This window comes from Camelus ferus, chromosome 34, assembly GCF_009834535.1.
Source record: "Camelus ferus isolate YT-003-E chromosome 34, BCGSAC_Cfer_1.0, whole genome shotgun sequence".
In the NCBI taxonomy this organism is placed as follows: domain Eukaryota; kingdom Metazoa; phylum Chordata; class Mammalia; order Artiodactyla; family Camelidae; genus Camelus; species Camelus ferus.
Window position 1 is genome coordinate 8,135,217 of NC_045729.1, and position 13,104 is coordinate 8,148,320.

Here is a 13,104-nt window from a genome sequence, read left to right on the forward strand (position 1 = left end):
CAATGATCTCCTGCGTTGAGACCAGGACACAGGCAGATTCGCAGCTTGGGCTGGCCTGCCATGCGCAACTTCATGCATCCAGATTGCAATCTCTGAGCTCCGAGCCAAAGCAGGATTTGGAAGACACTGTACCACGGACGAGCATACATTCTCTTAACTAATGCCCGCAACAAGCTTATGATGTATTACCACCCCCATGTCTCAAGCCAGTACATAGTTCAGCTCTAACTGAGACTAGCCTGACTCCAAAGCCCTTTTTTAAAGAACGATTTGACTATGTTATCTCTCCAGCAATCTGACCAACCTATGGTATCATCAGGCCTTGGTTTCCACTCTGGGCAGAGTTTGCTCTCAACTTCGCAATGTTGGCTCCAGATTCTGATTTTTTTAACTGATATTTAAAAAAAAAAAAGTGGTCCTATTGATTCTATCGAAATTTTAATGGGAAAAAGGAGGTGTTACCAGAGAGCAGGTTCTTGTCTTGCACAAGAAATAGATCAAGGGCACGCCATAGTAAAGCGAAATGACCCAGCCCATAAAAACTAACCACGCCCACACGGCAGGGCGCTCTCCCTCCTGAGCGGATGGTGTGCTGTTTATGAATGTGTATCTCTCTAAATAAACTTGCTTCCTTTTTACTCCTCTTCTCTCCAACAGTAACCTCTGCTATTAGGGGAAGCTTTTAATTGACCACTGTAGGTCTTATAAATAAGGCTGAAAGTTACTAAAGTGGTCTGCATAGTGCCAGGCATAATACTAAGTCCCTTGCATAAATGATCTCACCCCCATTTTAGGAAGAAAACAAAAGCTTAGTTAAGAAATTGGTGGGAGGTTTCATAGCTGGTAAGTGGGAGATCGGACTTGCCCCGACCCCACCCGCCCAGGGATTAACTGACAACCAATCACGTGGTATCTGGCACACAAGTCAGTGAATAAAGCCTTACAGTGGGACTTGGATAACGTGGATCAGCTGTCCTGGGGCTTGTTCAGCCCTGGAAGGACCAGTCTCAGGGTTGCGGAGACTGGACAATGCCAACTTCAAGCTCTGTCATAGCCCTGCCACCCCGTTCTCACTTCTTGTCAACGTGTTCTTCTGTTTGGTTTTATTGGCATTTCTATTTGCAGGACTCACAGGGGTTATGTCAACACAAGCAAATCATTCTGTGAAGCAGAAAGTCATTTCGATTATTTGTTCTCTGATTTTTACTGTCTGAGTACTTGAATCTTTTGATTAGCCATATTACTTTTTTTCCCACTACTCAAATGAACGGATAATAATCTATATGCTTCAATTTACTTTTATAGACAAAGATAAGAATCAAATATGTCACTGAATCATGGAAGACATATTTTACTTGATTCATATTGATTTATTAATACCAGATAATGAAATATGGTTTTCTCTACCTTGAGTCATTAAAATATGCTTAAGTATGTAAGGCCCACCATACAGAAAATGGCTAAAGACCTAATAAAAGATTCTAACCTTTTTTAGGTTATAGTACTAACGAAAAACAAATAGCAATAATAAATAGAAAAATAAAAATAGTAATGGCACTAACAAATCATTCTGGGGAGAATTCTGCTTACAATTCTCAAGTAAAAGCTATTTTGTGTGAATTTCAATTCTGCTGCTATATGGAATAATAACATAAAAATACTGATTGTAGGCTAAATCTGTAAAGTAAAAATATTTCAAAACTAAGCATGCTTGTGAATGTCTTTATTCTGTTTAGGAACAATACAGATTGTATCTGTGTGTGTAACTAAATTAGCACATATGTAGTTTGATGCCTACCCACACACAGAAAAATAAATATGTAGCATTTATTGACAAATTGATCCTGGTCATATTTCAGAACCCAGTATTTTTTGCAATTTTCTTCCCATATTTGAACATTTTTACATCCATTGAATTATTCTTCATCAATTTGATAATATTTGAGGTAAATGTACAACTACGACTAAAATTAATTTCTAATATCTCATTAAATCTAATATCACAGCTTGATCATCATTGACCAGTCAAAATTACAGTCATTGTCTGTTATACCCAGAGACATGCTGGCATTTATACTTTTTCATAGGGAAATTTTTAAGAAAAGTAATTGAGAAAACAGGAACCAAGATCTATGCCTATCATCAAAATTCGATTTGTAAATGTACAATAAAATAACCGGAAAAAAATTTTAATGACCTAGAATGGGATTCAAAAGAAAAAGTGATTCTGAGGAAATCTAAAGGGATGTAAAGCTTAGAAACATGTCCCAGCCAATTCTACCTGTAACTTAGAATGGTCTGCAAATTTTGTAAGGGGAACTGCTACTCTTGGATCACTTTGGAGGTGATGAAATAAGCACTGGTCACTGTGTGAGTCTAGGAGTTTGTTCAAAAGGACAAGGGTTAAAGGTCTGGGCTCACATCAAGATCCACCTGGGAGGGTCCCATCACCCTCGGGGTGCTTACCTAAGCCCCAGATGGGAGGGTTTTACTTGTGATTGCTCTGGGCTGTCTGGGTAGATCAATACTGATTGGAGTCATTGTCCTCACTGGACCTTCCCAGAAAGACTATCAAAGGAGCTGAGAAGTCTCCCTTTAACTGGGACTTCTCTGGGGAGCACGTGAGCTTTCTTTTCTGCTGGTTGATTCCTATGAGAAGCTACCAAAGCCGGTGGTCTGCCAGCTCTGAACCTCAGTGTCTCTAAAGGCGCACGGCTCCTGGGGATTGCAGTTTTAATTGAAAGAGGGATTCAAAACCGTCAGAGAACCAAAGGAAGAATGCTCCGAGGTCGATCCCTGTCTGTCACGTCCCTGGGGGGACTGCCTCGGTGGGAAGCTCAACTTCCTGTGGAGGATTTACTGCTCTTTGAAGTCGCTTGGGAAGTGACCAATAAAGGTTTGTACTGGCCCTGAAGTGGCTATTTGCTAGATCTCCTAAGAATGCAGACAGCATGTAGATTAGGATTTCACAGAACGTTCTCTAGTGAGAATGAATGGCCACAGAGAGAGGAAACTGTTTAAACTGGAATATAAATTTAGATTACGCTTAACTTTGTCTGTTTCAACAGGCAATGAAAGCTTAGACTTGGGCATGTGTTGAAGGGCAAGAAAACTGAAAATACTAGTCATTGCCAGGGAATGGGCATTTGAATTAAAGTTTGAAATCCATGTTATAACAAGACAGTAATATAGGGTTAATATTTACTTTTTTGGTTTAATGATTTTTCTCAGCGAAAAAGCACAATTTTGTACATTATCTTAGGTAATCAGGTTTTTTTGGTTGTTTTTTTTTTTTTTAATGGAGGCACTGGGAATTGAACCCAGGACCTCATGCATGCTAAGCACACGCTCTACCACTGAGCTATACCCTCTGCATTGTACTTTATCTTAGGGAGAATTGTACCTGATCAGGCCCAGTTAGAAACTCTTGCTCCATACACCGCTAGTAATTATTTGAATTATTCAATGGCATTTCTGATAATTCAGGATGAATGTGGAATTAAAGTTTTAACTTAGAAGCAACTCAGAAGGCATGGTATTGAACTCCTATTAAGAATAATGCATGTAGTTTTCCTTCAATACTATATATACATAATAATTACAAAAAAAAAAAAAAGGAAATCAAATTGACAAAATAATTTCCTAAAAAGGTATAATCTCATTTGTTCTAAATTGGAAAAGGCAAGGCAAAGGACTGTGACCTAAATGATTTTTATAATAAAAGTGTCTGTAAAATGATTAAAAACCAATTCTTTGTGGATTAATATTGTCTAGTTTAAAAGTGTTGAGACTATTGACACTAATATTGAGGGAATATTAGTAAGAAAAAGTCATGATTTTGAAGGTTGAGTGCTTCCAGGTCATGAAGAATCAGGCCTGAATGATTGATGGGGAAAACATAGTGATAACCTGTGGAATTTAAAGGATCTGAAATGATAATATGTGGTATGATCTATTACATGGTTGTTTTTCATTTTGGTTTTTTTTTGCATGTTTACTGCAGTAATTTAAAGGATCTGAAATAAACATGAATGTGATATGTTACTTTTTCCTTTGGGCTAATCAGAGCCAGCAAAAACCCTCAAAATTAGAGAAATTCTGTTTAGCATCTGTTCTGATTTTTACCTTATGCTCAGTGTTCAAAGTTCTCATGTGTATGCATTCATAAAATTCCTAATATCATCCAATCAAAATTAAATATCAATTCTTCCTGTTAGAAATGCACAGAATGAATGTAAAAGAACAAAGCACAGAATTCCTCTTTGCAATTTAGTGAGGAGGAAGCAAAAAGGACAGAAACCTTAATATGGAAAAGTGAAGTATTTTACAAATAGCTGTTCCTATTGTTCTTTTTCCAGTCACAAGGTTTTAAAATGTGCTCCAGATTCCTGGGAACAGGGCCATCTCTACTACACAGAAATCCCAGACAGAGTAGGCAGGGACTCAAGGATACAGATTATTGATGGAAAAACCTGAGGGACTCTTTTGCACCAGGAATCAGTTCAGAAAACCTCTGTGTGGGTTCCAGCACCTGAGCAGAGTCCTTCTCCTCCTTCTTTTCTCTTCATTAAGCAAAGTTAATGGGGCATTGTCTTCCAGTGCTGGACACACACTGGTGAAATTTAACTGTTAAGCCCTGGAATTTACAACCTGATGACATGCATGCTGACCTCAGAGCCTAGAACCATGCCTGGTGCATCAAAAATGTTCAACGTTGTTTTTGTTTGGTTGGCTTTTTGTCAGTTTTGTTCTGTTTTATTTTTTGCTTTTTTTTTTTTTTTTTTGGCATGAAAGCATGAATACATTTATTTTTCAACCTCCTGCTGCCTTTGCTACATACTTTCTTTCATTTCCCATGCAAGAGGAAGGGGATTTTCTTATCAAAAGGGGACCCACAAAAGTGACTTCCCCAAGTTGATATCATCTCCAACATAGCTTTAATATTTATTTACAGTCTGATTTTAAAGAAATTTTTATATAAATGGACCATTATTGTGTTCATCCCTGACAATACATTGACACTATAGTTTCTTTTAAAAATTTACCTTGAACTTTTGCTTCCCTGTTGTTCAAAGCAGTGGTAGGAGACATCTTAGAGATCATGAATTCAACTTCCATCACTTCGTAGATGAGATGAAGTAAATGATCAAGCAGATGAACATGTTAGGACTAGCATTTAGGTCTCCTCTGAGTACACTTCTCTCTTTCATTACTATGCAAGAATTAAAAATTAAAACAGTGCAGTGTCTAAGTTAATGTCCTGTAGGTGAAAGAACACAGCACCTGCAGTCAGAAAGTTCAGGGATTTCTGAGACTCAGAAAAAAAAAAACCTTTAAATTGTCTGAACATCAGTTTCTTCATGATGAAATGAATGTAATACACTCCAGCCATCTCATAATGTTTTGTGGCAAACAAGAGAATGTATTCATACCTAAGAAAGCAAAAGATTTCTTAGAGAGGGGGAAAAAGTTCCTCACTGCCAGAATTTTTCCAACAAACAATGGAAACGTGTAAAATATAACCAGTGAGAGAGTCGTGGTTAAATTACTGGATGTTAATTCTTAGAATTTGAAATCACCTTTTCCACTTGTTCACATTAACCTTGAAATTTATTGCTCTTATTCATTCACCCATTTACTATTCAATAAAGATTCATCAAGTGTCTATTGGGTATCAGACCCTGGGAAACGAAGGGCATAGAATTTAACAGTACAGCATTGATTCCCAATCTTCCAGAATTTATGAACTTGCAGAAGGATAGACGACCATGCAATTATAGTCAAATGTAGTGAGTTTAAGAATAAGAGAACAAGGCGCTCTGGGACCACACAGGCAGACCCTGTTTTATTAGGCTTCACAGATATGACTTTTTTTTTTTTTTAACAAATTGAAGGTTTGCGGCAACTCTGGGTCAAGCAAGTCTATCAGCGCCATTTTTCCTAACAGCATTTATGCATTTCATGTCTCTGTGTCACATTTTAATGATGCTCACAACATTTCAAACTTTTTCCTTATTATTGTATTGTTTTGGTGATCTGTGACCAGCAATCTTTGATGTTACTATTGCAAAAAGACTACAATTTGCTGAAGGTTTGGATGTTGGGTAGCATTTTTTTTTTAGCAATAATGGATTTTTAAATTATGGTCTGTACTTTTTTTTTTATATACAAAATGCTATTGCATGCTTGGTAGACTGCAGAATAGTGTAAACATAACTTTTATATGCACCGGGAAACCAAAGAATTTGCGAGATTTGCTTTATTGCAGTATTTGCTTTATGGGGGTGGTCTGGAACTGAACCTCTAATGTCTCTGAGGTCTGCCTGTCCACTGGTGGGGGCAGGGGGAGGTTTCTATCTAGTTGGAGGCTTGGAAAAAACCTTTAGCAAAGAGACATTTGAGGTGATGCCTGAAGGATGAATAGCTGTTGGATAGAGACGACGGAGGAGACGGCATCCTTCTTTGGGAGGGAACTGTACATGCCAAGATGCAGAGGTGAGAAAGTATATTCTGCTCAAAGATCTGAGGGATGCTCAGAGACAGAAAAGGAGGGGCGCAAGAGAGAAGATGGGAGAGACCAGCAAGGGCTGGACTGTGAAGTTTATGATGAGTTACTAGCCTTAAGGAGTTACATTTTTCCATCCATGAATGATGGGAAGCCATTGACATTCTAGATAGTGGAAAGCGCTAGGTATTCAGAAGTGGTTCCTAAAAATTTTTTAATTGAATGAAATATTCTTTAACTTCTATAGTGTTTTACACTTGTCAAGTTTCACACATATGATTTCAAATCATCCCATAATAACCCTTTTTCTCTCTAGTCCTGTATTGTCTCCCCGCTGCCCCCTCTCCCCACTGGAAAAAAGTATCTGGGCTCATTGAAATCATTCCTTTGATGTGCCCCTTAACTATCTACGGCCAATATCCTGTTTTTGTCCATCCTGAATCCCCTTGGGGTGCACAATTGGGGGGTTGCAGTGGCTGCAACGTCCTTTGTTTACTGACATGGGGGTGACATTCTTTGTCTACACCACCGTATCGCCGGACATAATACTGTCACCAGCTCCCTCCTCAAACTTGACACCACAGTTCTGGGTCACATGGTACAAAAGACACATGGAAAAATAGAACACTACAGTCAAAGTGATGTGGTAGGGACCAATTATGACTGTAAGTCTGCCACTGGATTCTAGGGCAGAAGTTCAAAAGCTGGGGACCTTGATTAAAAGTGAACTTCAAGCGGGGTGAGGGTATAACTCAGTGGCAGAGTGTATGCCTAGCATGCATGAGGTCCTGCGTTCAATCCCCATCACCTCCATTAAAAAATAATAAATAAATAAACCTAAATACACCCCCCAAAAAAACGTAAAAATATTGAACTTTGAGGAGTTTGTAAACCTTCTAAATTTGTATCTGAAAATTGTGCATTCATATCTGTATGTATTGTTTCAGAGAAAAAGACTGAATGATTTCATCAGATTTCCAAAGGCCTCTATGACTGATGTGAGAACCACTGCTCTAAAGCTCCCTAAATCTCTAGGTTCCTTTTTATTAACCCAGAAATGCAAGATTTTTTTTTAAAAGCTATTTCTCCCTAAGTATTGTTTTCCAAATGGCCTTTCTCTAGAGCAGAATAGAAAGGATTCCACCCTCCCTAAGACCTAAGCTCTTGTCTCTTCGTGATACTGCTCATTTTCCCCCTCTGCCTCGCGCCCACCACCACTTTCAAACATTCATCGGTATTTTGCTCTGTAGAGTTACAGCCGGCCCTCCATACCCACGGTTCTGCATCTGTGGATTCAACCAACTTTGGATCAAAAATAGTCAAAGAAAAAAATTCCAGAAAGTTCCAAAAAGCAAAACTTGAATTCGCCATGCACCAGCAACTATGTACACAGCATTTACAATGCATTAGATGAGGTTTTTTTTTTTTTTTTTTTTGGTTTGGTTTTTGTTTGTAGGGGGAGGTAATTAGATTTATGTGTTAGATATTATAAGTAACCTAGAGATGATTTAAAGTGTCTAGGCGGCTGTGAGCAGGTTGTATGCAAACACTACTCATTTTATATAAGGGACTTGAGCATCCTTGGATTTCGGTATCCACAGTGGTCACTGGGGTGTAGTGTCCAGAAACCAATCTACTGTGGATACTGGGGGACAACTATACTTACAATCTTGCTATCGAAAGCTTGTGGGCTCTGGAGTCAAACTGTATGGATTGGAACCCCAACTCCATCATGACCTGTGTAATGCTGGATCCTTCTCAGAGCCTCCCTATGTCTCAGCTTCCCCCACCTAAAAATAAAGGTAATAATAGCACCTACCTTAACGGTGTTGTGAAAACTAGAAGAAATACCGATTGTAAATCTCTTAGAACAGTGCCTAGCATTTAATAAACACTCCGTAGGTGTTAGCTTATTATTATTATTATTATTTCTTCATAAAATTGGTTCATAAAGTAGGGAAGTCGGAGTGTCCACTTTTATGCTGGCTTTCACTTTGAGTGACGCCATGATTCTCTCCTTAAATGCAAAAGCAGAAAGGGGTGGAGGGGGGAGGGGAGGAAACGGATCAGGGTTCCTGCAACCATGGGCGACGTTGTAATTAGAGCTTGGGGTATCTTTGCCTGGTGTGGATGTGCAGTGGCCGTGTCAAAGGCATCCCACGCCCCGCCACACGAAACACAATCTCTGAAAGAAAGATGCTTGGTGCAAACATAGCTTGAAGACGAGCACTGGTCTCCCCACTTCCTCTTCATCAAGATTGCCATGACTAAGCCCTTCTGGTCTAAAGCATTCGGAGCTGCCACTGTGGATGTAATCAGGGCGGGGCGTGCCTGTGTTTCATCTCCCACTGCCCCGGCCTGCGGCTGCTTTGATTTGAAGCACAGACCCAGCAGGTGGCTGGGCACATGAACGTTTGGTGACCATTGTAACCAGTGGCATTTACTCTCTAACAGACCTTCTGCCTCAGAGAATGATGTCTAACATGGAATGACTCTCCCTGCTTCAGCAGCTCTGTGCTGGGACGAGGGGTCAGATTAGTAGTGATGCATATTGAAATCCTAGACGTCTAAATTCTCTGACTTTTAACCATTTAAAAATAGTGAAGATTCTCCCCATATATATGTTTATATTTATATATTATAATATATAACTCCTTTTTTGGGCAGGTGTCCACATTCCATACTGCGTTGGAATCCTACTTTTAACAATACTGGCAGTGTTCTTGGAGGCAAACTTGGGTTTCGGCTTCCTCATTGACTTATGAGCTATGATAGCTCATCCTTTCTTTCTTATGAAAACCCTGATACTTTGCCCTCACACTAAAGCTAGCTCCCATGTTGTTTCAGGAAAAGCAGAGATCAATAAAATACAAAGTACGTGTTTGAAAGTAAAGAGGAAGTCCAAATTCAATGACCCACACTGTGGTAAAACAATAATTCATGAAAAACTAGGCATTGGTGAACCTTGGGTTTATACTCCAAATTTGAAAATGGGAATGACCACATTTCTATGCCATCACCCTCACCTATAATTAGCACACCGAGAGAGGAGTTTGGGGCAAAAGATGGTAAATAGACAGAGTGAAAATCGAGGGAAAGTAGTTGGCATATACAAATTAGGAGGACAGAGGGAGCCTGAAATGGACCTTGAGCACATGAAATTGCAGTAGGAGGACCTGAACAGGAAAGCTAATTGAGCCTTAGGCAGGTTAACTGAGTTAACTAGTTCAATTTAAGTTGATTACAATTTTTCATCATTATAATTCTTTTTTTTAAATTTTTATTTATTTACATTGTCTTTTGGGGGGATAATTAGGCTTATTTTTATTTATTTATTTATTTTTAATGGAGGTACTGGGAGCTGAACCCAGGACCGCATGCATGCTAAGCACATGCACACACTCTACCACTGAGCTATATACCCTCCCCCATTATAATTCTTTAATAAATATCGTTATACATGTATCTTCTTATTTTTCCTCCAGAACAATTTTCTAGATGTAGACATGCTGAGTATAACAGTATGCGTATTTTTCAGAAGTATACCTATTTGGGGCTTTGTGTTTTTTTAATAGTGATGGCAGCAATGCCAGAGAGGTAAAATGGAATACCATACAAAGACTCATATTTATGTCATTGGGGTTGACATGAGGGTTGGGCCAAGCATCACTTCAAAATCTGTCCGCTTCTTCCCCTTGTGAAAAGGTACTTGCTTGGTACCTAGAAAATAAGTGGCATTTTATTCTAGGAGACCTGATCATAATTTGAGCAGTGGCCCTTACTTGGTTATATGTCATTCCCTTGGACCACTGTAGAAGGGATGAAAGGTGATTATGGCCACTGACAGCATGCATCATGACAATAGCTGTTTGTCCCCACTTTGACACTTCTATGCGGATAGAGCTTTAAGCCAAGTGCCACTTTATTTCAATTGTCTCTTTGGATTTCCTTGAAATGTTTGTACTTCTCTGCTGCTACCAACCCTCTGCTCTCCAACAAGCACCCAGGAGGGCTTTGAAATGTGCACGAAATTGAACTGAATAGAAACTCTTTGATAGTATCCCTTAAAAACTTTCTTTTAGAAAATTAAATTAAACCCTTATGCTTGATCAATCTCAAATGCTAACTTAAAAATGAGGGTTAACACAATATTGTACACAACTGTACTTCAATAAAAAATAATGACAATGTTGGCTTACATAATAACATAGACAAAAAAAATGGCCTCATTTCTATCCCTTCATCACTTAAAATGAATTACTAACCTGAATGATTATGGGACCTTTTCTTTTTAACAGTTGGTGGCATCTATACTGTGATTCAGACAAAGGCCAAAACAACTGCAGATGAATGGGGAGACAATTATTTTCTGATTGGTCCGTATTTTGAGCATAATATGAAGACTCAGGTGGAACAGTGCAAACCTGTGAATGATGCCATTGGGAGAGCCGTGAGCACGATGAATAAACACGGCTGCCAGGTAAAGGGTACTGTCTGCCTCTCCAATCAGCAAGTCTTAGCAAACTGTTGCGGGAAAACACAGTTTACATGAACTCATCTACTTAGGGAAAAGGAGTTGGTTTATGAGAAAGATGATGAACCTGATTTTAAATGAATCCTGGTGACCTCAGGCTAGAAAACAGATTCTCCCCTAGAGACTGCAGATGCAACTGACAAGTTGATTTTAACCCATAAGACCCATTTCAGACTCCTGAGCCCTACTCCATGACTGTGTGTTCTTTATGTGCAGGTGCACTTTGGGAGATGGCTGATAGAAGGGAGTCCTTATGTGGTGCTCTTTGACATAGGCTACTCGGCTTGGAACCTGGACAAGTGGAAGGGTGACCTCTGGGAAGCCTGCAGCGTCGGCATCCCTTATCACGACCAGGAAGCCAACGATATGCTGATATTTGGATCATTAACTGCCTGGTTCTTAAAAGAGGTACAGTTTACTGGATAGTCGTACAACGGAGGAGAAGCACACTTGTTCTCTGTGCCCAGCGATGATCCCGCAACCTTTAGATTAAGCGAATTTTGAGATGATGCCATGAATTGTCCTAAAACATTTCAAAGGAATCTGAGAACATATTCAGCCTTCCTCTAACTAAATACCAGCCTTTGGAACAGGGTAATAATGATGCGTATTAATATTTACTTCATGTCAGGTTTAAACAGAGCGATGTGGATAGAACACCCAGTTATATTGCCTGCTACGTTGACAATAGTCAGTGTATATGCAAGAAAAAAATAATATACATCATGCACTATGTACATGAATTCTAGAACCATGGGAGGAGAAAATAGCTTGAAATATTTGGTTTTGTTCATGCATGAGCGCTTGTGCAACTACAGTGGCTTTTAGATCTTTTCGTCATTTGCTAAAGGCTGAAGTGATCTCAGCGGTTGCTAAGGAGTCCATCGCAGTGAAATATCCCATAGATGTAAAAAAAACGAGCGCACTGGAAATCAGTCCTTGTTAAATGAGCCAAGCCCGCACTACGTCCTGAGAGTACAGCAGTAGGATTTCTTCCCATTCCTTGCATTTCCACGATGATTATGCATGACTCACAAATCAGATAACGAAGGAAGAGCGTCCCTAGCGATGTGGGGGTGTGGTCCAAGGACACATCACAGAACCATGTGTTGGGGGTGTGTCCTCATGACCAGTTTGACTTCTCTCTGATGAAGTCGGTCCAACAGCCTTGAAGGGCTGCCTTGAAGGGGGCAGTGGAGGGGCGGCCCTCTTGCTTTGTCTTGGCGACAGAATAGGAGAACACTGAAGGTGCTGACAGGATCTGGCCCAGTGACAGACGTGCAGTCTTGTTTATCATCAGCTGCTGAAACCAACTCTTCCTCTGCGCACTGCCTTCCTGAGCCACTGCCCCCAGGGCTGCACGCATGCGTGCACGTATCTGCAGTCATCCTTTTTTAAAATAAATTAAAGGGGAGAGAAACACAAAAGTGAGAGCCCCAGTTTTCTCTAAAACAAGGCAGTTCCAGAAACAGATTTTCTTTGCTTCAAAGGGGAAAGACACTGAAAGGAATCCAAGGCTGCCGGGCAAGCCCCGTTTCTGCTGTCACCTCTTTGCACCCCTCGATCTGCCCAATGGGTAACAGCTGTGAGGAACTTTTTGAACAGCAGGTACTTTAAAGTACAAAGATCTTAGCCCAAGTCAGTTGTTCTCAAAGACGATTTCACCTGCATACTTGTATGAAATGCACATTCTTACCCCCAGCCCAGAACTACTTGATTAGATTATCTGGGGGTGGGACTCAGACATTAGTGCTGACCAAGCCTTTCAGATGACGCTGATGTACACTAAGTACGAGAAGTAAGTTAATTCTCCAGACTTCCCAATTTTCTGAGCAGTCTTCTTGAACACAGGTGTTTTCATTATTGGTGCCACACCCATGTTCGGGAAACAGCCATAAGGGGAGTGGGATGTAAATAACAATTTTTTGTAGGGGTGAAACAAAGTAACTTTTTTATTGAAGTATAATTGATTTACAATATTGTGTTAGTTTCAGGCGTACTGCAAAGTGATTCAGTTATATATATATTTATATATATATATATTTAGGTTATTTTCCATTATAGG

General features: G+C 39.7%; 1 protein-coding gene across 2 annotated transcripts in view; it reads left to right on the top strand.

Annotated features, from left to right (window-relative positions):
• Positions 1-2,401: 2,401 nt before the first annotated feature.
• GYS2 (glycogen synthase 2) overlaps positions 2,402-13,104 on the top strand; it is a 39,724-nt gene continuing 29,021 nt past the window's right edge. The window contains exons 1-3 of one of the 2 annotated variants that reach the window (XM_032473002.1): positions 2,402-2,896; positions 10,804-10,985; positions 11,256-11,447. In XM_032473002.1, the coding sequence (XP_032328893.1) occupies positions 2,779-2,896; positions 10,804-10,985; positions 11,256-11,447 (492 nt within the window). In that variant the 5' untranslated portion in view covers positions 2,402-2,778. The remainder of the gene's footprint in view (positions 2,897-10,803; positions 10,986-11,255; positions 11,448-13,104) is intronic. The other variant, XM_032473001.1, reaches the window with a different exon arrangement.